The 26,592-nt window shown below is 47.8% G+C and overlaps 1 protein-coding gene and 1 long non-coding RNA gene across 12 annotated transcripts in view; both read left to right on the forward strand.

The window, feature by feature from the left end:
- Positions 1 to 13,320: 13,320 nt before the first annotated feature.
- LOC139083996 (uncharacterized) lies at positions 13,321 to 14,009 on the forward strand. The gene is made up of 2 exons (XR_011541238.1): positions 13,321 to 13,473; positions 13,560 to 14,009. It is a non-coding gene; the product is annotated as an uncharacterized lncRNA (long non-coding RNA).
- A 4,020-nt stretch (positions 14,010 to 18,029) lies between these two features.
- Positions 18,030 to 26,592, forward strand: part of TMEM86A (transmembrane protein 86A) — a 28,006-nt gene continuing 19,443 nt past the window's right edge. For 2 of the 11 annotated variants that reach the window (XR_011541239.1, XR_011541240.1), the window contains exons 1-4: positions 19,241 to 19,494; positions 21,010 to 22,135; positions 24,372 to 24,636; positions 24,946 to 25,490. Coding sequence is in view for 5 of the 11 variants with exons in the window: in XM_070624461.1 (XP_070480562.1) it covers positions 21,827 to 22,135; positions 24,372 to 24,636; positions 24,946 to 25,382 (1,011 nt within the window). In the remaining 6 variants the exon portion in view is untranslated. The other 9 variants (XR_011541244.1, XR_011541243.1, XR_011541241.1 and 6 more) reach the window with 7 other exon arrangements.

The following is a 26,592-nucleotide window of genomic DNA, read 5'->3' on the forward strand; positions in this document are numbered from 1 at the left end:
AAAATTAAACAAAGCTTTATCTAAAATCTGAGGACCATGGCCCAGGGTCTTTCTTCCGGAAGTAAGAAAGGGCACCGAAGAAGTGGGGTGCACAGAGTGGTTATATACCCCCAGAAAGGATGTTTCACATAGGATTGAAATGTCCCTTTTACAATAGTCGCGAGACTGCTCTCTTGGCACAGCGATTCATGGAAACAGCACATAGGTCTGCTGTCTTGGTGAACACAGCAGGGTGGCAGGTCTCTTGTCTCCAGCCGGGTGGTCACAGGTGAACTGGGTGGTCAAAGGTGAGTGCAGCAATCAGTTCCTAGCCTAAGGAAAGATGCTTATCCTTAAGGAAATGCCATTGCGGGGGGAAGTTGCACCTTTATCTTAAGGCCATTTTTTCTTGCCATAGTAAATGTTTTAAAGCAGATATACAGTGCGTGCTCAATGGCCACAGTCAGGCCCTTTTGGAAAAAAGCAAAGTCAGGCCGAATTAGGTTTACACCAAATGGCTTCCTCATGTACACCAATATATCCTATTGCTTGCCATTTCTATTTGTCAATGTATACATGGGAGAGGCTCAGGCAAGCTGAGCAACTAACCAAAATGGCTGAAACCACCACCTTAAATATCATATCCAGCTAAACACAAAGGAGGATGTTGAGGGTGGGGGGAGTCAGTTACAAGAGGTTACCAGACAAGCACAATAAACAAATGCAGATTTAAGTCCTTGCCTTCCCCATTGATTAAGAGTTTCTAGAGATTAGGTCATCTCCCCTTCTTCCTGGTACACAGAGGGAGATATCTTTACAGATGGAGATTTGCTTTACAATGTAAATGTCTCTTACAAAGGGTAAGTAAATTTTACTTTTCAGTTGCTTTCCTGTCTGCAAAGTAACCAGCCCCAAATAATCATCATGCCAAAGAGACATATCTTGGGGTGGCCAATTCCAGGCCCCCACAATGGGCACGGATGTTAGCTCAGGGCCAGTCTTCCTCAGCAAAAAGAGGAGGATTGGCAGCAGATGTTAGCTCAGGGCTAATCTTCCTCAAAAAAAAAAAAAAATCTCTGGAAAGATTGGTGCCAAGAAGATGATCTAGAAAATGTTTGCCTCTGTGGAGGAGAGAACTCAATTGCAGGGGGAGAGAGGGAGGCTTACTTTCCACCTCTTTCTCTTTGGTGCTGTTTGAATGTTTTTCCTTGTGCATGTACTGCCTTTTCAAAACAAACCAGTTTTTTAAAAAAAGAAATTGTGACAGCCAACGGTTTTGTAGCAGTCTCCATTTTATAATGTGCGTTTACGTGCATGAATTTCTTTGATCTCAGCCTTTGAGGAAAGCGTTATCTACCCCTTCCTGGAGAGTCATTTTACAGACATGAAATAACTCTCCGAGCTCTCAATCTGGAGTGGGCTCTGCAGAGGCTCAGAGCTGCTGCAGTGGCTCTTTTATTATCATCACCGAGGGTCAGAGGCCCGGGCAGGGCAGGCCTGTGTGCTGAGCTGTCTTAGCCCTCAGAGTTCCTCCAGTAATGAAGTAACCCCAGCCTGACAGCAGGGTTTTTATAAGCAGTTTCAGCAAGGTGAGGTGAGGAGAATGGAGGGACTGGAGGCTAATGGGGCAGGGGGAAAGCTGGGCAACTGTGGTATTAGAAGACATTTGGTGATGAAGAAAAGGTGAGAGACATTCAGCAATGAGGGGGGAGGTAAGGGCTCTTGAGAGAAAGGCAAACTCAGAGAGGTAGTGTGAACAGGGAATAACAGAAGGAGCTGGGTCTATGACAACACAGGTCTGGGCTTTAATCTTAGCTCTGCCCTGGAAGGGCTCTGTGCCCTTAGGCAAGTTACTTTTTTGTTACTTTTTAATGTATATGTTGCACAATATTTGAATAGGTAGGAGAGGAAGAACCATTCCTCTACCTCCTAGGTTCTTCTAGCTGATCTAAGAATTACATTGGCGTGAGACAGAATAACAGGAGAAAATCAAACTTAATGACGTACACATGGGAGAAATCCAGGAAAACTGAGTAACTCACCAAAATGGCCGAAACCACCACCTTAAATACCATCTTGAGCTAAAGACAAAGGAGGATGTTGGGGACAGTGGTTTGGGACTTCAAGTGGGAGGAAGGCAATTCACATGGAGATGAAAAAGCAAATGTTTGGTAAACAAATGTTCACTGGGCCTTGCTAGGTGCCTTCCTGTCCATCACACCTAGAGTTATCTATGGTGATAGCTCCTTCCTGGGACAGGCCTTCTGTCTTAAATTCTTTTAGCCAGTTAGGGGGAAGGTCAAATTTTCTCTCTGAGTCTTTTGTTCTTAAACATAATTAAGCCAAGGAGACACACTTTGGGGTGGCAGATATGATCTCCCACAAATACAATGCTTGACGTAAAAAATTTTCAAGCAATGTAGATAACACAAAAGCCCCCATCAGCTCCACTAAATTTTGCTCTCCTCCCCAGAGGAAAACTACCATATCAGATTGCTGTGTGTTCTTCTGAGATGTTTTTATTTGCACAATTATGCCTCATGTACACAACATATGTAATATACATATATAAGGATACAAGGTATATCTATGTAGAATATATATTATATTTACATATCAATGCAAATCTAAAAATTTATATTTGGAAACATAATGTGGTTTGTTTACAGAAATGAGATTGTTCCGTGTGTGTATATATATGTATATCTGTATATGTTTTTTTTCAGTCTAAAATATGTTTTGGGGCTCTTTTCATGTCGGTACATATTGATCTACTTTATTTTTATAGCTGCTGTACCATATTCCATAGTATGTATTTTAGCATAGTTTCTTTAACCACATTACTATCAATGAATTGTAAGGCTTCTTACAAATTTTTGCTGTCATGAACAATGCTGCAACAATATCCTTGCACACGCTTTTTTGTGCAAATAGTCCTCATGTTTTCCTATGTTAGGTATTCAGATACCCAGAAATGGGATTGCTGGGATGAAAGGTATGCACAATTAAAATTTTGATAGCTACTACTTTCTTGTCCTCTGAAAAGGGTGTACCAATTTAAATTCCCACCAACAATATACTGAAGCACCTTTTTCTCTATACACCGGCTCTGAATACTATCAAACTTAAATTTTTGCCAATTTGATGGGTGAAAAAATCTCTCATTCTTGTCTTATTTTTCCTGTCCTCGATCACTAGCCAGCATCTTTTCATATGCTAATTGATGATTTGTTGTGCTTTTTCTCCTGTAAATTGTTCACCTCTGAAATGGATGTTTCCATTATTTTGCTGGCATCCATCCCACGCCCTCTCCCATGGTATAGCAGAAATTCCATCTTGGTGGGATAGACTCTACTCCCACCATAATCTGACCAGCGCCATCTCACCCTAGTCTTCCAAGTGATTAAATTAAAAAACCCTGTGAATCTGATCCTAAATCACTCAAGCAGAAACTTGTATTCCTCAGGCATAGGAGGCACAGTGCCTAGGGCCAGCAACCTTTATAAGGGCACATGAAAATGTCTTAATTTCTACTAAATCAAAAGGAAAAAAAATGAACTTTTAGGTTAAAGAAGATGCTTCAATATACATTATGGATTAAATTGTGTCCCTCCCAAACTCGTATGTGAAACCCAAATCCCCAATGTGACTGTATTTGGAGATAGGGCCTTTAGGGAGGTAATTAAAGTTAAGTGAGGTCATAAGAGTGGGACCCTAATCTCATAGGACCCGTGTCCTTGTAAGGAGAGGAAGAGACACCAAGAGTTCTCTCTCCAGGTCCACATGGAAGAAAGGCTGCGTGAGGACACAGAGAAGGTGGCCATCTGCACCCAGGAAGAGAGCTCTCACCATTTAAGCCCCCCCGCCTGTGGTATTCTGTTATGGCTGCCTGAACAGACTAACGTGATATATAATATTAATATATTCATCTTCAGGAAACCTGTGAACAGTTAGCTATTGATGACTAGGTAGCCAGTAACTAAAGTTTCTTTTGCAGTTACTGATTATAGCTTTTAGTTGTTCACCCACCCATTGTTAACTGTGCTGCTCTGGCAATATGCTACCTGACTCCCACTTCACTCCCATAGATAACATCTCTCTGGTGCCTGGGTCACCCCAGTAATGGGTGTTGGAGCCGTTTTATAGGAATTAGGACCCCCTTGTCCAGTTCAGGCTGGTTGAGACCACCAACCCATCAATGGGGCCTGCGCAGATGTGCAATAAGTCACCTTTTGATGTCAAGAGGCTGAAAACTCCACCCTCAGCTCATGCTAACACCACCATTTTGTGAACATGGGTCCTGTGAAGAGGCGTGGAGGCTGACGATGCTTGCGCAGATCAGCAATTACCGCACCTCTCCTCACCTCCCGTCATCTGTCTCCACCCTTCAGACCACCTTGCCCTCTACTTCATAAATATCCCTGAGCCCCCATTTTCCAGGAGGCAGATTTGAGACTCATTCTCCCGCTGCCTCACTTGGCTGCGTTGTGATTAAAACTCTCTCTCTGCTGCAATCTCATTGTCTCGGTGTTTGGTTTTCCTGGTGATGGGCAAAAGCAAACCAGCAAAAACAAATATAATTTATTTTTTATTTTATTTATTTATTTTTAATGGAGGATGGGGCCGATGAAGGCAAAAGTGTCTAGGGTCCATGAAAGTCACAATGTGGCCCTGCAGCCAGGTCTTGACAGTCTCTTGTTCCAGACCTTTAGAGCAATGGTAGGGAAAGAAGCCTGCTCTGGGTGGTTATATGTGCTAATGTGATGCCTGGAAGGGCTGTGGCTACTTTGTTATTACAAAGGAAGCTGACACATGGAAGAGAGCAGAAGAAAGATCACAGAAAAATGCATCAGAGCTCTGAGCCCTCCTGCCTCTGTGCTTGAGTCATGAAACTTAAGAAAAAATTTTTTTGAGTAATGCATGCACGCATTCAAGTAATGTATACATGCATTTGATTTTAAAAGTTAAACAGTAAACTCATTTTTAAAAAGACTAGTCTTTTATCCCACTCTCTCCCATTCCACCCCAGGGTGCCACCCCAATGGCAGCCACCCTCAACTCTTCTGGATGCCTCCCCAGTATTTATCTTCTGTATGTCTAAATAATGTCTTTATAATTGCTGTATATTTTTTACTCTAATAATAATAATAACAGGAACCGACAAGTATAAAGTGTTTAGTGGTCAATAAATGGTTGCTTTAATGTTAGAAATTATCAAAATGGGGGCCAGCCCAGTGGTGCAGCTGTTAAGTTCGAATGTTCCACTTTGGTGGCCCAGGATTCACCGGTTTGGCTCCTGGGGGCAGCCTTATACACCACTTGTCAAGCCATGCTATGGCAGGTGTCCCACATATAAAGTAGAGCAAGATGAGCACGGATGTTAGCGCAGGGCCAGTCTTCCTCAGCAAAAAAGAGGAGGATGGGCGGCAGATGTTAGCTCAGGGCTAATCTTCCTCAAAAAGAAGAAATTAAAATTAAAGAAATTATCAAAACAACCCAATGAGGAAAATACTGTATTATCCTTATTCTCCTAATGAGGAAACAGGCACCAGAGAGGTTGTTACTTTCACAAGATTTCACGCCTCCAAAGTGGTTGGAGCCAGGATTCAAACCAAGAGCCAAGGTCTTAACCACAAAGATTCATGGATCACCTGCAACTACCATTTTGAAAACTGCTGGCGTGGAACGTGGTACAATAGAACTTGCTGAGAACAAAGGAGGTAAGGCATGGTGAGGTTGGTGACCCGGATTTAGCTGGAAGGTTTGCAATAGGGTTGGGGGATAAGTTACTGGACCCCCAGTTACATTTGGATTTCAGGTAAACCATGAGCAATTTTTTAGTATAAGTATGTACTGACTAAAAAGTTATTTGCCTTTTATCTGGAATTCATATTTAACTTGAAATCCTGCATTTTTATTTGCTAAACCAGGTGTCTAGGAACCCAGGGCATGATCTTAGCACAGAGTTTAGCCCCTGGGAGGAGCAGGCAATTAGAATGTCAGTGAGACCTGTGGTCAATCCCACCCCTGTCACTAGGTGGCAGTAGAGGACTGAGCAGGACGGAGGGCGGGGCTGGGAAAGGGAGTCATGGCGAGCCTCAAATCAAATCACGAAAGAAGCAACAGGCGGCTGGCAGGAAAAAAACAGTTTATATATGACTAATGAACATGAAAAGAAGCACAATCCTATTCATAATTACATGAATAAACTTAAAATAAAGTAAGATGTTTTCTACCCATCAGATTGGCAAAAAATAAAAATTGGCAAAAACACCCAAAAGATTAATGATACTCAGTGTTGTGAAAGTGTGAGGAAATACTGTGTCAATGGAGACTGGCCCATGATCTTTGGCTTAATGCCAAAATTAAAAATATCACATGCCACAACTAGAAGGATCCACAACTAAAATATACAATTATGTACTGGGGGGATTTGGGGAGAAAAAGCAGAAAAATAATGCATGTAACCTTTAACCAATTATTTTACTCTTCGGGATTTATCAGATTTTCTCTCGCGTGTATGTGGAGACATGTGACTATGTTCACTGTTGCACAAGCCAAAACAAAATGAACAGGTTAAACATTCATCCAAAAGGGACCGATCAGATACGTGATAACATATCCAGATAATGGAATGCTCTGCAGCCATTTAAAGAATCCTGTAGTTGTATAGATGTTGATGAGGAAAGAATTTCAGGATGTTTTGCCAAGTGCAGACAGCAAGTTGCAGACCTGTGCATAGAGTTTTGTCCAATTCATGTGTAACAGAGAGAGAGTAGGGATGAGACATATTTATAAAGTCATTGAACATTTCTGAAAGGATGTCCAAGAAACCATCCACAGTGGTTCTCTTTGTAGAGGGAGACAGCGGGCCCAGGATGGGAAGGAAATTTACTGTGCACTATATTGGTTTTACCCATTAGTTTTTTAAACACATGCGGGTATTACCTTTAGAAATTTAAAATACAAAAGAAGTTTGAAAAAACAAAGAATGACAAAGCCAGACTAAGAGGTAGAAGGAAATGTATCCAAAAATGAGATGGAAAAAGTAGAAATGGGTCTAGCCCCTGGGCAATGCAGTGAGTCATCAGGCAGCGGCAAGCTTGTCTGACCAGAACACGTGAAAAAAACTTTGGTTCCCAGGATGCCTGGCCTGGCCTCCCTTGGTGTGGGCTGGAGAAGTGCCCACAATCTCCCAACTCAAGAAGCTGCTGTGGATGGACTCCACCCACTCACCCTTTCTTCTGCAGCCTGAGGATAAGATTACATTCATACTCTCTGTGGATGAGAGGCCAGCACAGAAGACTAACAGGAGCAAGGAGAGAAAGGCAGAGGGGTCAGAAGCAGGGGCAGGTGCTAACGGGGAGACAGAAGGAAGGTTAGTCCAGGAGATAGAATTTAGACGGAGAACAGTGGTTCTCAAAGTGTGTGCTCCAGACTGGGCCCTGAACATTGGAAACCACTGACCCCACCTCCTCCCTACCACATGTGTAATTAAACAATGAAAAGGCACGGAAGTCCAGCAAAGTTCTGAACTTTCCCATTGTGACTACTTTGATCTTTCAAAAATGCCAAACATAAAATTCTTTCCTAATCTTTTGGCTTCTCTTATTTGCTGACATTCTGAACATCTCTCTGTTGGATAATTCACCGATGTCTGCAGACCACCAGTATCAAAATTACCTGGCTTTTTGATGGCCCCTTCAGTACTACTAAATGGGAAGCTCTAGAAGTGGGAACTGAATTTTAACCAGATGAAGAAATAATAATAAATACCATAGTAGCTAGCCTCCAAGATGGCCCCCTGGGTTCCTGCCTCCTGACGTTCACAACCTTGTGGGTTTCCTTCCACGTTACACTGAGATTAACATATGGCAGGAGTAAAGCAATGCCACTTCTGCGATTAGGTTATAAATGACTTTGGCTTCCATCCTGGGTGTCCACTTTCCCTCTCTTTCTTGAATCTGTCACTCTGGGGAAGCAAGCTTCTATGTTGTGAGCAGCCCTGTGCAGAGGCCCACATGGTGGGAAACAGAAGCCTCTGTCCAGTGAAGAATTGAAGCTTGAAGGTGGATTTTTCAGCCCTGTTTGAGCCCAGAGATACCCGCAGCCCCAGGCCACTGGCTGACAACTTGACCACAACTTCATAAAGAGATGCTGAGAGAGACTGGTGTCTGCTAAGCCACTTCTCTTTTCCTGAGCCTTAGAAACTGCAAGATTATAAATGTCTGTTGTTTTCAGCTGCTAAATTTAGGGGTAATGTGTTCTGCAGAGATACATAACTAATACAAGCACCATTTGTTGAAAGCTTACTATGTATCACATTCTCTTCCAAGCATTCAGCACAAGTTATTCCAACGTGAATTGCTCACCATATTTGTGAGGTAAGAATGATTGTCCCCATTTTACAGGGGAAGAAACTAAAGTCCAATGAAAGGGCTGCAGTGCCACCATTCTGCATATAAAGCTTATAAAAGAATATCCAAAATGTTAAGTGAAAATATGACAAACCTGTTACTTTAACCATAAAATAAAAATTTTTACTAGAACTGCACTTTGGTGTCATTATCAGAAAAAATCATTTTATATCTCTTCCCAAAAATGTACTCCCAAATGTACTCAGAGTAGATGAATTAGTTGGCCATTCAGCATAATATTTTCGCTTAAATTTTGGAGAATTCCTGCCAAATGCTACATTTAAAAATTTAAGTATGATTAATGCCAAGGTAGCCTTTCTGACAATTAAGTGGTACTAAAGCAGGTTCCCTTTTTTGTGAGTTTACGTAAGTAAAATCATTCCATCAGCACAAATGAAAAAAAAAGAGGAAAAAGAAAGGTTAAGAGAGTTTAAGCAATCTACATGTGTTCTCCCAGTGGCTAGTTGACTTGCTGAGCTAGGATTAGAGCCTGGGGCTCTGGACTCCTGGACTGGGGCCATTCCTATAGCACGAGGCTCTCTCTCTTTACTTTGTGAAATTCCGTACAGTTCCCATACATTCCATCCATAGATGCAAGATGGAGCTGGGTCTCAAGTCCTGAAGGTAATTTGATGTCAAGGTTGACTTTACCAGCTGTGACGTGTGACGACACGGGGGGAAAGAGGGGAAGCTCTGGCTTCAGAGCTGAATGGAATCTAACCCCTTTCTCCCAACTTCTTCTTTCAACTGTGCTCATCTCTGCTGCTCTGGGAAGCAGCAGGAGAGAAAGTATGGATTTCTAGAACCATCTAGACCTGATGTCAAATCCTAGCTCTGCCACCTACTTGCAGTGTGACTTTGGCCTAGCAACGTCATCTTTCTACCTGATTCCTTATTTTCGTTCATTCATTCACCCATTTATTCAAAGATATTTGTTGAGAACTTACTAGGCACTAGAATTCTGTGGTGAATAAGACGAAGTCCCTTATCTCCAACAGCTTTCTTTCTAGCAGGTGTGGAGGGTTGTTGGGAAGACTGTCAATTAACAGGAAAACTGGTAAATAATTTCATATGGGGATGGTAGTAGGCGCTCTAAAGACAATAAAATAAAGTGATAGAGTGACAAGGGTACTGCTTATCTGTAAAAGGAGATGGTAATCCCTGCTTCACAGGGTTGATACAAAGATTACATATGATGCACTTAGCACTCTGCCTGGGACAGTACTAATAATGAGAACAATTTCTGAGTCCTAGTTGTGCGCTAGACCCTGTTCCAAGTACTATAGATGTATTAACTCATGCGATCACCTCATTTTATAGATGATCTAACCAAGGCACAGGTCAGTTGAATTACTTGCCTAAGGTCAGGTAGTTAACAGATGGTAGAAATGGGACTTGAACCCTAACATTCTGGCCTCAGAGCCTGTTTTTAATTGATTTGCTAAATGTTAATGGCTCTCTCTGCCTTCCCTATCTTGATTTACGGAGGATGGAGGACCCCAGAGGAAGGCATATTCAATTTTGTTGGAGGTTGGGGAGATAGAGGCCAGGTGTGACCTAGGGCAGCTTGTGGAGGCGAGGGCTTCTGGAAGGTAACTGTGCAACCTGGTGATTTGACTAGATGACAAGAAGGGGAGAGGTGAGGATAATGGAGTCATGAGACAATGGGATAGAGAGGGGGTGTCTTAATCAGCTCTGGCTGCTATAACAGAATACCATAGACAGGGGGGCTTAAACAGTAGACATTTATTTTCTCACAGTTCTGGAGACGGGAAGTCTGAGATCAGGGTGCCAGCATGACGGGTTCTGGAGAATGCTCTCTTCCCGGCTTCCAGACTGCTGTCTTCTAGATGTGTCCTCAACATGGCATAGAGAGAGAGAGAGAGAGAGCAAACTCTCTGGTGTCTCTTCTTATAAGGGCACTAACCCCATCATGAGATCCCTAATTATCTCCCAAAGACCCTATCTCCAATTGCCGTCACATTGAGGTTTAGAACTTCAATATAAGAATTTGAGGAGGACACAATTCAGTCCATAGCAGAGGGGATGGATGGCACCTATGGACCTTATTGCCAGAATCTGGATCCACAAAGCTTTCATGGACAGGAATCTAACAGAAATTAAACATAACAGGAAAAATGCCAAGTCCGGAATATAGATCCAAAAAAATTATAAAGTCAAAAGGTGGAAGAAAATATTTGGGATTTAATTAACTACAAGTTCAGCCCAAGCTGGCGGGACAATGTGATTACCAAAAGGGCTGACACTTCTCTTCTGGTCAGATGCAGACATTCTTGGGACAACATTATATTTGGGCACCCCCGCCTCCACAACACAGTTCTGAGGTACCTTAGGAAGCTTTAGTGTGGGGTCTCCCAACTCCTGCCACCTCAAAACAAATCCTGCCACCTGCAGCCCTCTTCCCCAGGTATTTCTTTCTTTCTTTCTTTTGAGGAAAATTGGCCTTGAGCTAACATCCGCCACCCAACCTCCTCTTTTTGCTGAGGAAGATTGACCCTAAGCTAACATCTGTGCCCATCTTCCTCTATTTTGTATGTGGGACACCTGCCACAGCATGGCTTGATGAGTGGTGTGTAGGTCCACACCCAGGATCGGAACCCATGAACCCCCGGCCACCAAAGCAGAGCATGCGAACTTAACCGCTATGCCACCAGGCTGGCCCCTTCCCCAGGTATTTTCAAACAGGCTGTCACCTTGTTATTTGTGGACTTTATGAAGTATTGGTAGATTAATTTTTACTGACTATATGTTATATAACATGCCACAATACACTAGGTCTTATTGTAGATAACGGACAGCAATTTTCAGAAGGTTAAGAAAAATACATAAAATAAAAATTTAAGATTGAGAAAATTAAAATTGAGAACAACCCTGAAATTTTTTAATTTAGTGGTACAAGGCCACTTTAAGGTCAGCTCACAGACCATTGAGGGACCATTGAAATCCGTCAGGAACACGGTTTGAGAACCATTGTTTTACTGTACAATCATCTCCATTCTGGTCAACCCCTTAACTGCCTCATTACCAGTTGACTTTTTTCCTCTGGGCGCAATATCCTGTCCTTCCACTTCCCCCTCTTCCTCATTTCTAGCTCTCCTCCCTCAACGTGACCCCCACAGGCTATATGGCATGTGTAATCAGACATTTATTCATTTATTCAGCAAATAAAAAAAACATGACCTGCCAGGCTGTGTGTTAAACACTGGTGATACAATGATGACCAGAAACAGGCATGTTCTCATGTCTTATGGAGCTTCTAATCTAGTCGGGGAGAAGATCATCAAAGAATCTAATTAGGGGCCGGCCCCGTGGTGCAGCAGTTAAGTGCACACGTTCCGCTTCGCTGGCCCAGGGTTTGCTGGTTCGGATCTGGGGTGCGGACATGGCACTGCTTGGCAAGCCATGCTGTGGTAGGCATCCCACATATAAAGTAGAGGAAGATGGGCACAGATGTTAGCTCAGGGCCAGTCTTCCTTAGCAAAAAGAGGAGGATTGGCAGCAGATGTTAGCTCAGGGCTAATCTTCCTCAAAAAAAAATCTAATTAACTGTGTTCATAATTATAAAGTGAGATGACATCTATGAACGAACAAATTGATATAGGCACCACAAGGGCAAGTATCGAAGGCGGTGGCTGTGGTGCTGCCTGACAAACAAGCTAAGTCGCTGTTACTAGTAGAGTTGCGTATTCAAGTCAAGGAAGTCATAGGAAGTTAATTATCACAAGTTGGTGGGTGACTTCAGTGTCTTATGATAAACAAAGTATATAACTGTAAATAAACAACCAGTCTCATCCAACAAACATTTTAACAAAAGTTTTCTATGAATAATCTTGACGTCTCAAAGTTGTTAGTCAGCAATCCTTAACACCAATCTGTCATATTACAAGGAAGTCCTTTGCCATTCTTAGTAAACAAACTTAGAATGCTTTCCTATAGTTTCCAAATTTTTCATAAAGAATAGGTGTTATTTTCACAATCAGAAAAGGTTATTTTTAGTAGCCTTATAGACATTTTTTCCCCCTAAGCTTTGCAAAAGACCACGTATTACAGAATCCCCATATGGGAAGGAACTACGTAAACATCTTCCCTCCACACTCTACTGCCGCTACTCCAGTGTGGATCTTTCCAGCTTTCTCGTGGACTATTGCCACAGCTTCTGGATTGTTCTCCTTGCCTCCAGTGTTGATTGTGCCATCCCATTCTCCACACTGATGGCCGCCAAAATGAGCTTTCAGCGGTGGAAATCTGTTCACCTCCTATCTGCGAATCTTCTTGACTCCCCACACGCTTTGTCATCAAGTTGAAAGTCCTTAGCAGAGCAGGTCCATCACATTCTCCTCCCCAAACACACATGTCTTCCTACTTCATTTCCCATGGCTCTTCCTGGTACCCTATGCTCCAAACACACCTCATCAAGCTCTGTCACACACTTACATCTTTGCAGACATCTACTGCTCTGGCTGGTAAACCCCGCCTATGGTTCAAGCTGTCAGAGGCCCCGTTCCCTAGGAAGACTTTTCGGACACCTCTCTCTGCAGGCAGCATTACTTACCCTTCGGCTAACCTTTCTCTGGTGTCCACTCTCATCACAGGTTGTTGTGGCTGTTTATTGATTTCTGTGGCCGTATCCCCAGTAGGATGCACCTCCTTGAAGGCTGTCATTCGATAACTACTTAAGAAATGCTCACTATGCGCTGGGCCCCGTGCTAGGCACTGGCCTTTCAAACAATGCATTGTTTGCTTCTTTGCCTCTGCCCAGCACCTGGCACGTGCTTATTGAATGAATGGCTGAATGCGTTATCTAGTACAGAGATCCTCAAACTCCAGTGTGATTGTGAACTGCTTGGGGAACTTGTTGAAACACAGGTGAGGGGCCCACCCTAAAGCTCGTGAGGCTGAGCCTCCTGGGTGAAGTTCAGTCACCTGTACGTTTAAAAGTTTCCCGAGGCATTCTGATGCACTCCAAAGCCTGTGAAGGTTGAGAAGTCCCACGGACCTTCAGAAAAGGCTGTGCCAAAGCCATTCCAGGCAGATGAAAGCCCCCTCTGATAGGAAGGTAAGCACTATTGACAGAGCACTTATTCAGTATCAGCTAACTTATATTCAGGTACCTTATACACTTTTCTCGCTGAATTCCCACAGAAACTCTCTGGAGGAGCGACTAGTTTCCACACTTCAGAGGAAATTGAGGCTCAGAAAGATGGTTCACTTGCTCAAGAGAAACTGGTGGTGCCGCGATTCTCACCAGGATCTGCTGAGCTCCAAGCTGTGTCTGTGACACCAGGCTGCCTCCTCACCCCCACCACTGCCACGGCCCCTCTCGGGGCACCTTGGGGTGCCTTGCAGGTCCCAAATGCCCACCAGCAAACTGGTGCTGGTCCCTGATGATGGCGTCACCAGGCCTAGAAGAAGTGGGAAAGATAAAGTAATACAGCTCTTTTCACTCAGCTAAAGTCTGTTTAAAGGATTGGCCTCAATTCTGAGATTATTTTCTTCATTTTTAGGGTTAAAATTTTAAATGATGGCGATGGCAATTAATTGCTTGTTTTTCCTTTTTAAACATCTTGGCAAAATAAAAAATAGGTAACCCTAGTTTGGTGTCCATTTTTTTTTCCTCTTTTTTATTTATTTAATTTTTTATTTGCTGAGGAAGATTCTCCCTGAGCTAACATCTGTTGCCAATCTTCTTCTATTTTGTATGTGAGCCACCACCACAGCATGGCCACTGACAGATGAGTGGTGTAGGTCTGTGCCTGGGAACTGACTCCGGGCCGCCAAAGTAGAGCATGCCGAACTTAACCACTAGGCCACCAGGGCTGGCCCTTTTTTCTTAAATGGCTAGTTCTAGAAATCCCAAAATGTGGTTACTGCTGATTTAAATGCAATCTCCCTTTACAGTGTGGGCTCCCTGCAGCCAGCGGAGATGGCTAGTAACACTTGTAATGGAGGTTGGACACTTGTTGCATAGTGTGTGTGCGTGTGTGTCTCTAGTAATGGAGAAGAACAGGAGGATTTTTCAGGGATGGGGGAACTGCTCCGCATCACAACTTGAGTGCTGCCTTCCCTCCCTCCCTTCTGAGCTTGGCCAAGGTGGGAGCCATCAGAGCTGGGGGAGGGGAGAGGAGTATGGCCACAGTTCCAGTTCTTTTTCTTTTGCAGTTTAAGCTCTATTGTAATACATGAGCATTACATGCTCCCAAAGCCGCTCTTCTCCGGATGGGAGGCAGGAAGCTCATCTAGAATAGGAAAGAGTTTGCAGAGGGCCAAGGTGACACAAATAACTCTCCTGACCCCTGCACAGGGTGCCTCAGCCTCACTGGCTTTGCTCCACTTCCCATCCTTGTCTGGAAGAATCTCCTGGAAGGTCCAGCCAGGCACTGCCCGGTCCAGCCAGCCCTTGCTGTCCCTGCCCAATTTTCTGGTCTTGGGAGATCTGAGGAGAGGGCCGTGGGGTGGAGGTGGGAAGCTGGAGCTGTGGTCATTGAGTCAGCCTCTCCTGCTGGACCATGAGCTCCATGAGGACACGGAAGGTCTGTTTTGTTCGTGTTTGTGTCTCAGATGCAGCCTGGCCAATTGTAAGTGATTAATAAATACCAGTCGCATGAATGAATGATTGTACTGAGTGAGGTAACTAGAGGAAAGGTCTGGGTAGGGGACAGCATCTGTCTGGGAAGATGGGGTCTCTGAGAAGAAGAGAGAGGAGAGCCCAAGACTGGTCTTCAGGTGCTGACGTTGAGGAAGGAATTACTCATTCAGAGTCCTGGGGCCTGCTAAGTGGAATCTGCTATTTTTTTTTTTTTTCTCAAAAGCCACCCTCCTGCCAACCGCCCAGACACTTCTTTCTTGTTTCTGCTTTCTCATACTAACTTCCCAATACTGAGGAAGGAGCAACCCAAAAGCACAACCCCGAGAGCTTAGAGTTGGGATGAAGAGGGGAGAGGGAGGGAGACGGGCTGGTGAGACAACTGAACTTGGATGACCCCAACACAAGTACTTGCTAAAACACTTGGACTTCACAGAGCCTGGAACTCTAGAAACTTGGGTGTCAGAGGTCATCTAATCCTACAAACTCCACTGAAATCAGGGCTCCCTTCTGGGGCTTCCCTTCTAATTGAATCTCATTAGGAGATCCTTGCTTTGGCAGCTTTGTTGTTAGTCCCTTGGAGCAGACTCTGACTCCTAATGAAGCATGTGTCCTGCAGAGCAGAACCCTGCCCAGTCTTTTTTGTGCCATCCTCTCACCTTCCAGCACTATATCAGACAATGCTCTGCTGCTATTCATGGGGTTTTCATGGCCAGTTTTTTGGAAGTGGGTAGCCAGGTCCTTCTCCCTGGTATGTCTAGTCTGGAAGCTCTGTTGAAACCTGTCCACCACAGGGACCCTGCTGGTATTTGAAATACCAAAGGCATAGCTTTCAACATCACAGCGACATGCAGCCACCACAGTATGACAACTGACAGGTGGGTGGTGTGATTCCCTGACCAGGAAATTAACCTAGGCCGTGGTGGTAAGAGCACTAAACGTTAACCACCAGACCACCAAGGCTGACTTTTCATTTAGAGAAATCCACTTATGTCTCAAGGCCTGATGATGCCCTCACCAACAGACAAAGGAAAGGAAAGAGGAATAAAAATCCACATGTGTCTGGCCCCAGGCCCAGAAACCAGCCAAAGAGCTCAGAATGTCCTTAGGGACACTGACCCACATATTATCTCAAGACAGCATTAAAATTTGGCCCTAACTGAGGGTCTGGAAAGATGAGTTCTGCTAAAATCTTTGTCCTTTTCCTGAAGGCCTCCAGGAGCTGACCCTGCATCCGTGGCTGCACTGGGCACTCCAGGGCTCACCTGCCTGGCCCAGGTGGGCTCCAGCATGACAGAGGCATTCTGGAATGGATGTCTTCAGGGGATGGGTGATACTGGGATTTGATACTCCTAGGTTGACTCCTGTAAGCAGAGAGGGCAGGAGAGACCTGTAGGAACGCCCTGGGCTGGGGTTGGGGGAGTAGAACCTCACACAGACCAGGAGCTGGTGAAGTAAAGTCAGGAATGGAGATGGGTTGTTGTCCTCTGTCTTCAAAGCTTCTTCATTTTTTTTCTTTTTGAGGAAGATTAGCTCTGAGCTGACCTCTGCCATCAATCCTCCTGTTTTTTGCTGAGGAAGACTGGCCCCGAGCTAACATCCATGCCCATCTTCCTCTACTTTATATGTGGGGGTGCCTGCTACAACATGGCTTGACAAGCGGTGCGTAGGTCCACACCCGGGATCCGAACCGGCGAACCCTGGGCCGCAGAAGTGGAACATACGAACTTAACTGCTGCGCCACTGGGCAAACCCCCTTCAAAGCTTCTGACCTACCACCTGTGTGACAAGAAATTTTCACATATTGAGGTATATGGGGTAACTATTCAAGTTCAAAGCTAATTTGGCTCGAACTAAAAAGCCTAACTTACGGCCTATCAAATGTACATTGTACATCTACTTACCTCTTAAAGTAAAGAATGTACTCTCTTAAGATAAGAATGCCTGCTTCCCCTCCTACACCACATGGGCAACTCCCAGATTCATCTCATTCTCGACATCAAGGTCATGTTGACCTGCTAATTTGCAACTGAACATCTCTTGGAAATTTTGATGAAAGTGTATCCTGGGTGTGTTTAATGTATGTTCTTTGTTCTAAAAAGATATAAGACTGTACTGAAACCCGTGTTTCTCCGGAATGCCTTCTAAGTCCTTCCTGGGTTATAATCCTCACTCTGGTTCATGATACACTCACCCCAATTCTGATTTATATGTTGATTAGGGTTATTTGTGTCAACATGCAGAAGTAGAACCACTATCTGCCACCTGATCTAGAGGAGGGAACCAAATCGCACACAGCATAGATCACATGTGTGAGCATATACTTCTCTGGGTGTGTCTCCTTCGCCGTGAGCGTTCTGGATGTGTCAGATAGGTTCTCAGGACGCCTGTTTACCCGTGGGTTTGTCTCCTTCCTGGTTCTCCTTCTTGTTTTTTTTGCCCTTGAATGTCATGCCCCTACAGGGCTTGTTCTGGTCCCTCTTCTCTACTCCCTCAAGACCCCTCCTTGGTTAATCGCATCCACATAGCCTTCAGTATGGCTATGACTTCCAAATCTATATCCCTGTCTTCACCGCGGTCCTGAGCTCCACATTTGTATCCACCTCCTCCCAAACGCCTCCACTTGGCTGACACACATTCAGCTCACTTAAGGACTCATCAACTTGTTCTCCCACTCTGCTCAGAATATCTGAACTTGTCACACCCTCGAATATCTGAACTTGTCACACCCTCCTTAATATTTCTTAAGGGGTGCCTGCTTAATATGACTTAAAGGGTGCCTGATTTTCCTCCCCAGATCTACAGGTGATGCAGCTGTGGGATGGGGTGGGTGGCTCTGAGAGTTGGTTCGAAGTGTCCTGCAAGTCTGGAACAGACATAGAGAAATTAGGTGAGGGGGCCGGCCCCGTGGCTGAGTGGTTAAGTTTGCACGCTCCACTTTGGTGGCGTAGGGCTTGGCTGGTTCAGATCCTGGGCACAGACATGACACTGCTCGTCAGGCCACGTTGAGGCGGTGTCCCACATGCCACAACTAGAAGGACCCACAACTAAAAAAAAGATGCAGCTATGTACTGGTGGGGATTTGGGGAGCAAAAGCAGGGGGAAAAAAAAAAAGAAATTAGCTGAGATCCAGCAGTGGGTCAGAAATAAGGTAAACAGTTTAGTGTTTGATTACAACGCCAAGTGGGGAAAACCAAGCAAGGAGAAAGTATCCTGTGGCAAAATCAGGGGAGTCAGAGATGGAAGAGGCTAACAGGTGAGAAGCTGCTCCACAGGAGGAAGCCGGGCAAGCCCAGAATGATGGTTGGTCACCATTTCTATGCATCGTCCATGTACCTGGTGAGTGAGAACGGGGAACAATCAGAGAAGCTAAGGAACAGAAGACAATTGGCTTACTCTCATCTACTACGTCAAGTCCAAACTCCTTGGCAGAACATTCAGATCCTTTCTGATCTGGCTTATGTTTACTTCTCCAGTTCACCTTTTTCATGCCCCAGCTCACCCCAGGCATTTCCCTGAGTTCGCTGTGTTTCTTGTGCTTCTATGTACACACGCAATTCCCTCTGCCTGGCACATCATTTTCACTGGCGTCTACTCAGTGAAGACCAGCTCATCCTTGTACAGTTAGCCCTAGCTTCCTCAACTCGTCCAGGCACAATGAATGATTCTGATGCTGTTCTGATGTCACCTGAGACGTATCTTCTTACCTCAAATTATTTTAATTGCCACATTACATAGCAATTGTTTCCTTGGCTGTCTGAACTGACCTGTGCACTCCATGAGGACAGAGCCTATAACTTACTGAAGTTTTTAAACCCCGGCACCTAATGTAGTGGCTAGCACATACTTGGTGCACAATAAACATCTGCTGGTTGAATGAATGAATGGATGAGTGGGGTCACGTTCTTATAGAGGAGACAGGCAAGTAAAGAGAAAATAACAAAGCTGGGTGAAAGGGGCCACGCTAACAGGTCATTTTGGATACAGAGAGGAAGGAATGCCTAATTTCAGGCAGCTTTATCCTACTTTCTGCCCCCTGCAATATGCGATCTAACAAAAACACTAAACAGTAAAATATTTTATTTTTGAAACAGACAATAAATCTTACCCACAGGAATGAAATTAGGTAAGCTCCTTCTTCTTGTGAAGGGGGCAGTACCTCTGCTTTGTTGGTGATTGTATCAGTCAAGGTGCTGGCACCCTCAAGAAGATGACTAAGGAGAAGGTAAGGACTCTTGGCAGAGATGTGGGCAGGGTTAAGGAGACCAGTCAAGTCTGTAGAGTCACCTGAAGACAAGCAACAGTGGGAAGCTATTTGCCACTCTAGGCCTGAGCCATGAGCCGCTGTCAGAACCTCAGCCTGGCCCAGCAGCCTGGTGGGGGAGATCCTCAGCCATGCTCTCCTCTGACTCCCAGGTCTTCCTCTGACTCTCATTAGCTGAACTCAGTCAGAAGCCAGAGAGCAAGTGAGCCATGATGACACAGCTCATAGAGGTAAGCCTCCAGGGGCAGGGGCAGGGTGGAGAAGGGCCAAGAATGGTTCTGGGTGGTGGGAAGGCAAACAGAGACTAACCAGCATGGAGAGGAGATGCCTCTGCTTTGTAGGGGGGCCGCCTATGTATATGATGATTGCCCATTGGGGAACCAAACATTGATTCGAGCCCTGTAGATGACAGTTCTAGGTCTTATGTTTTATATATTTAGGTATTTGTGCATCCAAGTTTATTAAAGTCTGTGCCACTTAGTTAGTTGGTTTGGGGTGGGACACGGGTAACTATGTTTTTAAACAACTTCCCAAGTAACTTTAACAGGCCTCGTTTGTTGAGAGCCAGTTTTATAGCCTACCCTCTCATTCTTATAGATAGGGAAACTAGCGTCCAGAGAAATGAAAAACGCCCTGCCTTGGCCACTCTGCTTGAGAACTATCCCTTAGGTGACGGTAAAGCGTTTGGCTGGAAAACTGACATCTAGCCCAATTCCTCTGTTTTACCGATGAAGAAACTGAGTCTCCAAAGGTGGAGCGATGTGCCTGGTTATAGAGCAAGGAGGTCACAGAGAAGGAGGCACTAGTACTAAGCACAGTATTTCTAACTTTCAATCCAGTGTTCCTTCCAGACAGCACACTTTGCAGGAAGGAGTGTGTGTGTGTGTGTGTATGTGTATGTGTGGGGGAGTGTATGTGTGTGTGTGTATGTGTGTGTGTGTTGGGATGTGTGTGGGTGTGTGTGTGTGAGAGTGTGTGTGTGTGGGGTGTGTATGTGTGTGTGTGTGGGGGGTGTATGTATGTGTGTATGTGTATGTGTGTGTGGGGGTGTGTGTGTGGGGGGGTGTGGGGGTGTGTGTGTATGTGTGTGTGTGGGGTGTGTGTGTGTGTGTGGGGTGTGTGTGTGTGTGTGTGTGTGTGTATGTGTGTGTATGTATGTGTGTGGGGGTGTGTATGTGTGTGTGTATGTGTGTGTGGGGGGAGTGTGTGTGTGTGTGTACAGCAAAGCCCTGGGGGCAGCAGTTCTAGTCTCCTTTCTGGTAAGGTGTGTCTGCCCACAGCTCCTGACCGGAAAGAAAACAGAGCAGTCAGAGTTCATTGGCCACTGGGGCTTTATGTAGGAGGGGCCTGGAGGGGATGGAGGAAGGCTGTGGGGGACCCCCAGTCCCTGCCTTGACTCTCCTCTTGTCCCTGGCTCTTAATCTCTGGTTGTCAATTCTGTCACCAGAAGAAGGCTGCTCCCTGCTCTGAGTGGGTGTCAGGTTGACCATACAGGCTTTAGGAAAAGCTGAGCAGTGCCCAAAAGAAAAAGAAAGAGGCCCATTGTAGAAGGGGCTCACAGGACACCTCAACCTGTGGGCTTTGCCCCGGCCAGCACAAGGAGGCGTCCAGCACTCGGACCTCAGTGTCACCATCCTAGGATATTTAAAACTCCTAGGTGGCTGCTAATTACAGCTAATTAGGGCTGGTTACCTGCCCAACCCCAATTCTCAAAGCCTAACACAGCTACTTCCCTCCTACTGCAGATCACAGACCACCGGTCCATCCTTTAGGATGTATCTGAAGTCTCCATACCCAGCAAGCCTCCTAGACTTGTATTTCCTGAAACCAGCAGCCCTTCTCCTTCCACTACACAACATGTTGGGCTTGGGAGGAACATTGGAGATCATCCACTCATTTTATATATGAGGAAATCAAGGCCAGAGGCAGAAATGGCAAAACTGCATTAGATCCTGGTCCATTTGACTGCCTACCATCCACCCACGTAATTCCCACGATTCTGAACCTGATCGGTTCCAAATGTGCCTGTGTACCTCTTAGTCTGTGTAATACTGACATGCAATCTGCTTAAGCAGTATTTTTTGCCAAGTTAGTTTGGCACACTTCTTTGGGTCCCTGAGTATTGCTCAGGTCTGTCTGTCCGTCATTCCTAGTGTGTTCTTGTGCGTGGTACAATTGTCTATGAGCTGCCAGAGGTGTGTGCCTAAGGGAAACTATCTGTGTTTGTTGTGGGTCTATAGGCTGCGGTGGGTCTCTGATTTTCTGTTGAAGGATGTGTGTTGACCTGTGCTTGGCAGTTTTGTGTCTATGTACTTGTTTGGTGCCTGAGGATAATTGTGATTCTGTATGTTAGGATTATGGGTCTATGGGCTGCTGTGTACCTATTTATGTGTCTCTCTTCACGGCGAAGGTTGTGCATACACTGACAATTGTGTGTCCACTTGGATGTGTGTTTGTACACAGTGAAGGCTGTGGGTCTAATTGCAACCGTGTCCGTGAGGGCTGCATGTTTAAAGGCTGAAGGGACTCTGTATTTGCCTTTGATCTCTCAGTTATGAGAAAATGTGTATAGCCGTGTGTCCAGGACAGGAATGTGTTTGTCTCTCAGCCAAGCGCGGTCCTCACCCAGGGACTGGGATCACGGTCACGTTCCTGGATGCCTCGCCCGGCTTCCCGGAGGGGCGGGGTCCCGGGGGGACCCACCCCCCCGTCCGGGAGGAGAAGCCCCTTCTCTCTCCGCAGAAGCCGGGGGGCCTGGGCGGTGTCGAAGCCAGGCCCCGCCCCCCCTCGAGTCCAGCCTGCTCAGTGGCCGTGTCTGCGGTGACGTCGCGGGGATCGCAGAGCAAAGACCCGGCGCCGGGCGCGCGGGAGGTATTGTCCGTCGCCCCGGGCTTTGTTAACGTCGTCGCCAGCTCCCACGGCCCGAGCGCGTCCTGGCCGCTGCAGCTCGGAGCGGGTGCCCGCCGCCGCCGCCGCCGCCGCCATGGTGTCCCCTGTCACTGTGGTGAGTGAGCGAGCGAGCGAGCGAGCCGGTGTCCCGCGCGGCCGGAGCCCACCGGCCGGGAACTGGGCTGCGGCAGGCCAAGCCGCCGGGAGCCGCGGCCGGGCGGGGAGCCGCGGCGGCGGGGCGGCGCTGTCACGGCCCCAGCTCCCCGGGCCCGCCGCGCCCTTCCTCCGCGCGCCCCTCGCCCGCGGGCGGGCGGGAGGAAAACAGTGGGCACGTGACTCGGAAGCGTGACTTTGTGGATCTCTGGGTGTCTTGCGCGGCTCGGCGGGGTCGCTGCCGGGAGGAGGAAGGGGACAGCAGCGGGCCGCCGGGTTCTGCGTGGGCAGACCACGGGGAGGCGTGGGGGAGGGCAGGAGGGTGCCCGAGACCGCCTGGGAATCCTGTCCCAAATTTGTTTCCTCCTCTCCTTCATCTTATAAACAAGTCCGGGGGCGGGGAGAGGGGACGCCCATGAGTCTAAGCAGCGTTGAGAACGCGCAGGAGGAAGGGGGATCGTTCTCTACTGACACGTCCTTGTATTCAGACTTTCTAACTCGAACCTTTGTCTCTTTTCCCCACCCGCCTTCTTCTGGTGCTGGGTTCTCTGTGACGGTCAGAGTCCACCCCAGCTACTACTGCCTGTTTCTCCTGGGAAATATGGGGGAGATGGGGGGAGGGGTATGGAGCAGACGTTGATGCTTCCAAGGGCTGACAGGTGGATGCTGTGGAGATCTGGGGACTGCGCGCTGTGTGTCTCCTCCAGTCTCCTCCTCTGCCCATGCCCCTGCCCTGACCAGCCTGGATGTGGAAATCACCATAGGAAGGGACTTAGTCGTCTCTTCTCTCTGCTCTCACCTGGGCAGAGCAAGCGCAGGCTTGGACCCTGGACCCACCCATCTGCCTCTTCCCTACCCCCTTTATCACAGTCTGATCAGTCCCCAGGTAACTAGTGCCCCGGGAGTCTGAGTGTGTCCTCAGAGCCCTCTGCTGGACAGCTCAGCCAGCCAGAGGCACAGTCACTTTGGGTAAAGTGTGGGTATCCATGGAACCTCAGCTGCTCCGGATTGCCCCCAGAGACCCTGTACCAGAAGCCCCAAGAAAGCAGCTTCAGGGGCTCACAGATTCAGAATATCTGCAGCATCTCCCTCCCTCAGTTTGGGGAGTGCCTGCAGTGGCCTTGGACACAACCTTTCTTTAGCTGCCCTTCCCCCTAATCCAGCTGAGACCAAGTCAGCTGCTCTAACTTCCCCTTCTGTTCCTCGTCTCCTCCCAGCCTGTCTGCTGGCTTCAGATCAAAAGCTGGGAAGGGAACCCCTCCCCCTTCCTGCCTCTCTTTCTGATGTGCCTTGAGTTGCTCTTGTTCTGTAGGAATTGAGACTTATTGACACCCTCCTCCAACCCCCCCAATCCCTGAAATGATTGGTGTTTCAGGGACAGTTTTCTTGCTCCCAACTCATGGGTCCATTTCTCCAGCCTGCATCCCCATCTGCTCTCCTTGCCCATGATGGTACCTTTTGGCTGGGGCAGCTGGAGTGGAGGCTGAGGAGCAGACTGGCCAAAGAGAGAGCCCACCCTCATGCCTTCCTAGCACTCACCTGGTGTTGCCAGGGCCCTAAGCCCACGCCCTGGCCCCACTGCTGAGGGTCACGAGTTGGCCAGCTGTGGCGTCTCTCTGGTTTCCTGCTGACTCCACTCCATTCCAGGCAGCTGGGGGCTGATGCTGGCAGAGAGGGGCTAAAGGGGCTTTGGGGAGGGCGGGGGTGGGGGCAGGAAGGGGGAAGCATTGGGCTGCAGAAGAGGACATTATCCCAAAGTCTGTCTTATGCCCAGTGAGTGATCATTCTGGTCCTGCCCCAGGGCCAAGAATGCACTTGGGCAGCAGGAACAGTGGAGCCCTTTTCCTTCCTAATCAATTAAGCCTCAGGGTGGTGACGGGCTTGTTCACACTCCGCTGGCTGGTTGGGGCAGGGCAAAGTGGGTTTCTCTGTGTTGACCCTCCCTACTTGGGAGGTGGGCCTGTCTTTGGGGTGGATGTCTGGGCTGAGGGGGCTGGCTCTGAGCCCCTCTATGGGCTTCTGAGCTCCAAAGCTCTGAGTACTGCCCTTGTCCTATGTCCTCCAGGTGAAGAGTGAGGGACCCAAGCTGGTGCCCTTCTTCAAGGCCACCTGCGTGTATTTTGTGCTCTGGCTGCCCTCATCCAGCCCGTCGTGGGTCAGCGCCCTCATCAAGTGCCTGCCCATCTTCTGCCTCTGGCTCTTCCTTCTGGCCCATGGCCTAGGATTCCTGCTGGCCCATCCCAGTGCCACCCGCATCTTTGTGGGGCTCGTCTTCTCCGCTGTAGGTGATGCCTTCCTCATCTGGCAGGACCAGGGCTACTTTGTGCACGGTCAGTCGCCACAGTAGCTACCTGGGAGGAATCTTGGGGCTGGGGCCTAGAGGGTCCCAGGAGCCAAGAATTTGGCAGAGGGAGCTCTTGAACAAGAATGTGGGGAAACTGCAGGGTTCTGAGGCCAAGGACTGTGGGGCCCCTATTGGAGGATGACCTTGCAGGTTATCTGGTGATCGGTTCTGGAATTCCTCAGGGGAGAGGGGGGCATGTCTTTATCTTTGTGGATTTCTCCCCACCCCCATCCCCTGTTACTGGTTACTCGCCTGAGCCTGCCCTCAGCATCCCCTCATCTCCTCTCACTCCCAGGTGTGCTGATGTTTGCTGTGACCCACATGCTCTACGCCTCGGCCTTTGGCATGCGGCCACTGGCTCTTCGGACAGGTCTGGTGATGGCAGTGCTGGCAGGCCTGTACTACGCCCTCCTCTACCCGGGCCTCTCAGGTGCCTTCACCTACCTGGTGGGGGTCTATGTGGCCATTATCACCTTCATGGGCTGGCGTGCTGTGGCGGGGCTGCAGCTGGTTGGGGCAGCCTGGCGCTGGACTGAGCTGGCGGCAGGCAGTGGTGCAGTGCTCTTTATGGTCTCAGACATGACCATCGGCATCAACAAGTTTTGCTTCCCTGTGCCCTACTCGCGGGCGCTCATCATGTCCACCTACTACGCTGCCCAGATGCTCATCGCCCTGTCAGCTGTCGAGAGCCGGGAGCCAGTGGAAGACTACAGACTGAGCAAGGCCAACTGAGGGGGCCAGGGTCTGGTCACCCCTCTCTCCTCCTGCGGCTGGGGTCCAGAACCTGGGAACCTGCAAGAGCTGGATCAGGATGGCTGCAGGACCAGCCTGGGGCAGCAGGTGCCACTTGGGAAATGTGCAGGTTTGAGGGGGTAAACAGGAAAAGGATCTCCCTAGCAGAGCTTAGTGGTCCAGGCAATGCTGAGAGCTAAAAGGAGCCAGCCTGATGCTCCTTGCTGGAGCCAGAAGCAGACGTCTCCCCACCTCTACCCCATCGGGACTGTCAAAGCCCCTCTGGAGGGCAATGGTGCTCAGCTTCTTGACCTCCCCCCACTTCTACTAGGTGGAAGAGTCTGACTCACCCATTCCCATTCTTTCTGATCTGCGCAGAGTTGAGGGAAGAGGGGAGAAGTCTGTGCTGAAATGACCCAGGCCCAGCGCTTGAAGCCCCTTTCTCGGGCCTCTCGTTGGGAAGACTGGATGAAGGCGGAGTCTTCCTTTCGCTCATCTATCCTTGTTACTTGAACAATCTCAGTCTCTAAGTGGTGGGTGGGAAGGGGTGTCTGTCCAGGTAGCAAGGTTGGGGACTTCTTTGGCCTGAGAGCTTGGGGTACCAAGGATTCAAGTTGGTCTCCTCTGTCTCAAAGGCCAGCCCAGAGCTCAGGCCCCACACCACCACCCTCAGACCCTATCCCCAGGGTTAGGGTGAACCATGCCAAAGGAAGGGGCCAGCTATGTGTGTGTGTAGTCTGTCTCTCAGCCCATCTATGTCTTTCTCTGCCATATGTCTCTGTCCTGCTGTCTATTCAAGTCTTATAGGGGGAGGGCCTCAGGGAGCTGCTGAGGGGGTGCTGAGCCTGGCTCAGAGAGCTGGGAACCCCCCGATGTCCCCCACCCCCTCCACTCTCAGTGCTTTCCTGCCTGCCCCTCCTGCACTGGGAGCAAGAGGAGGGGGCTCTAGGGTCCTAAGACCCGAGGCACATTCAATGCAAGAGGAGCAAGGATGGGGTGACTCTATCCTTTACTGCTCATATAAAAATAAAAATAAAAATCAAAGGCCACTAGTTGCCCTGCTTGTCTGCCGGTGTGGCACATGCCTGTCCTGGAGAGGAGGGGGTGGGGGTATGATGCCAGGGCCCTGGAAGTCCTCACAGCCTGGGTCACACTCCTGACCAGTGCATCTTGGTGCCAGGCTGGCTTCCTGGCTCTGGTGACACTGTGC

This window comes from Equus przewalskii, chromosome 6 (genome assembly GCF_037783145.1).
Source record: "Equus przewalskii isolate Varuska chromosome 6, EquPr2, whole genome shotgun sequence".
NCBI lineage: Eukaryota > Metazoa > Chordata > Mammalia > Perissodactyla > Equidae > Equus > Equus przewalskii.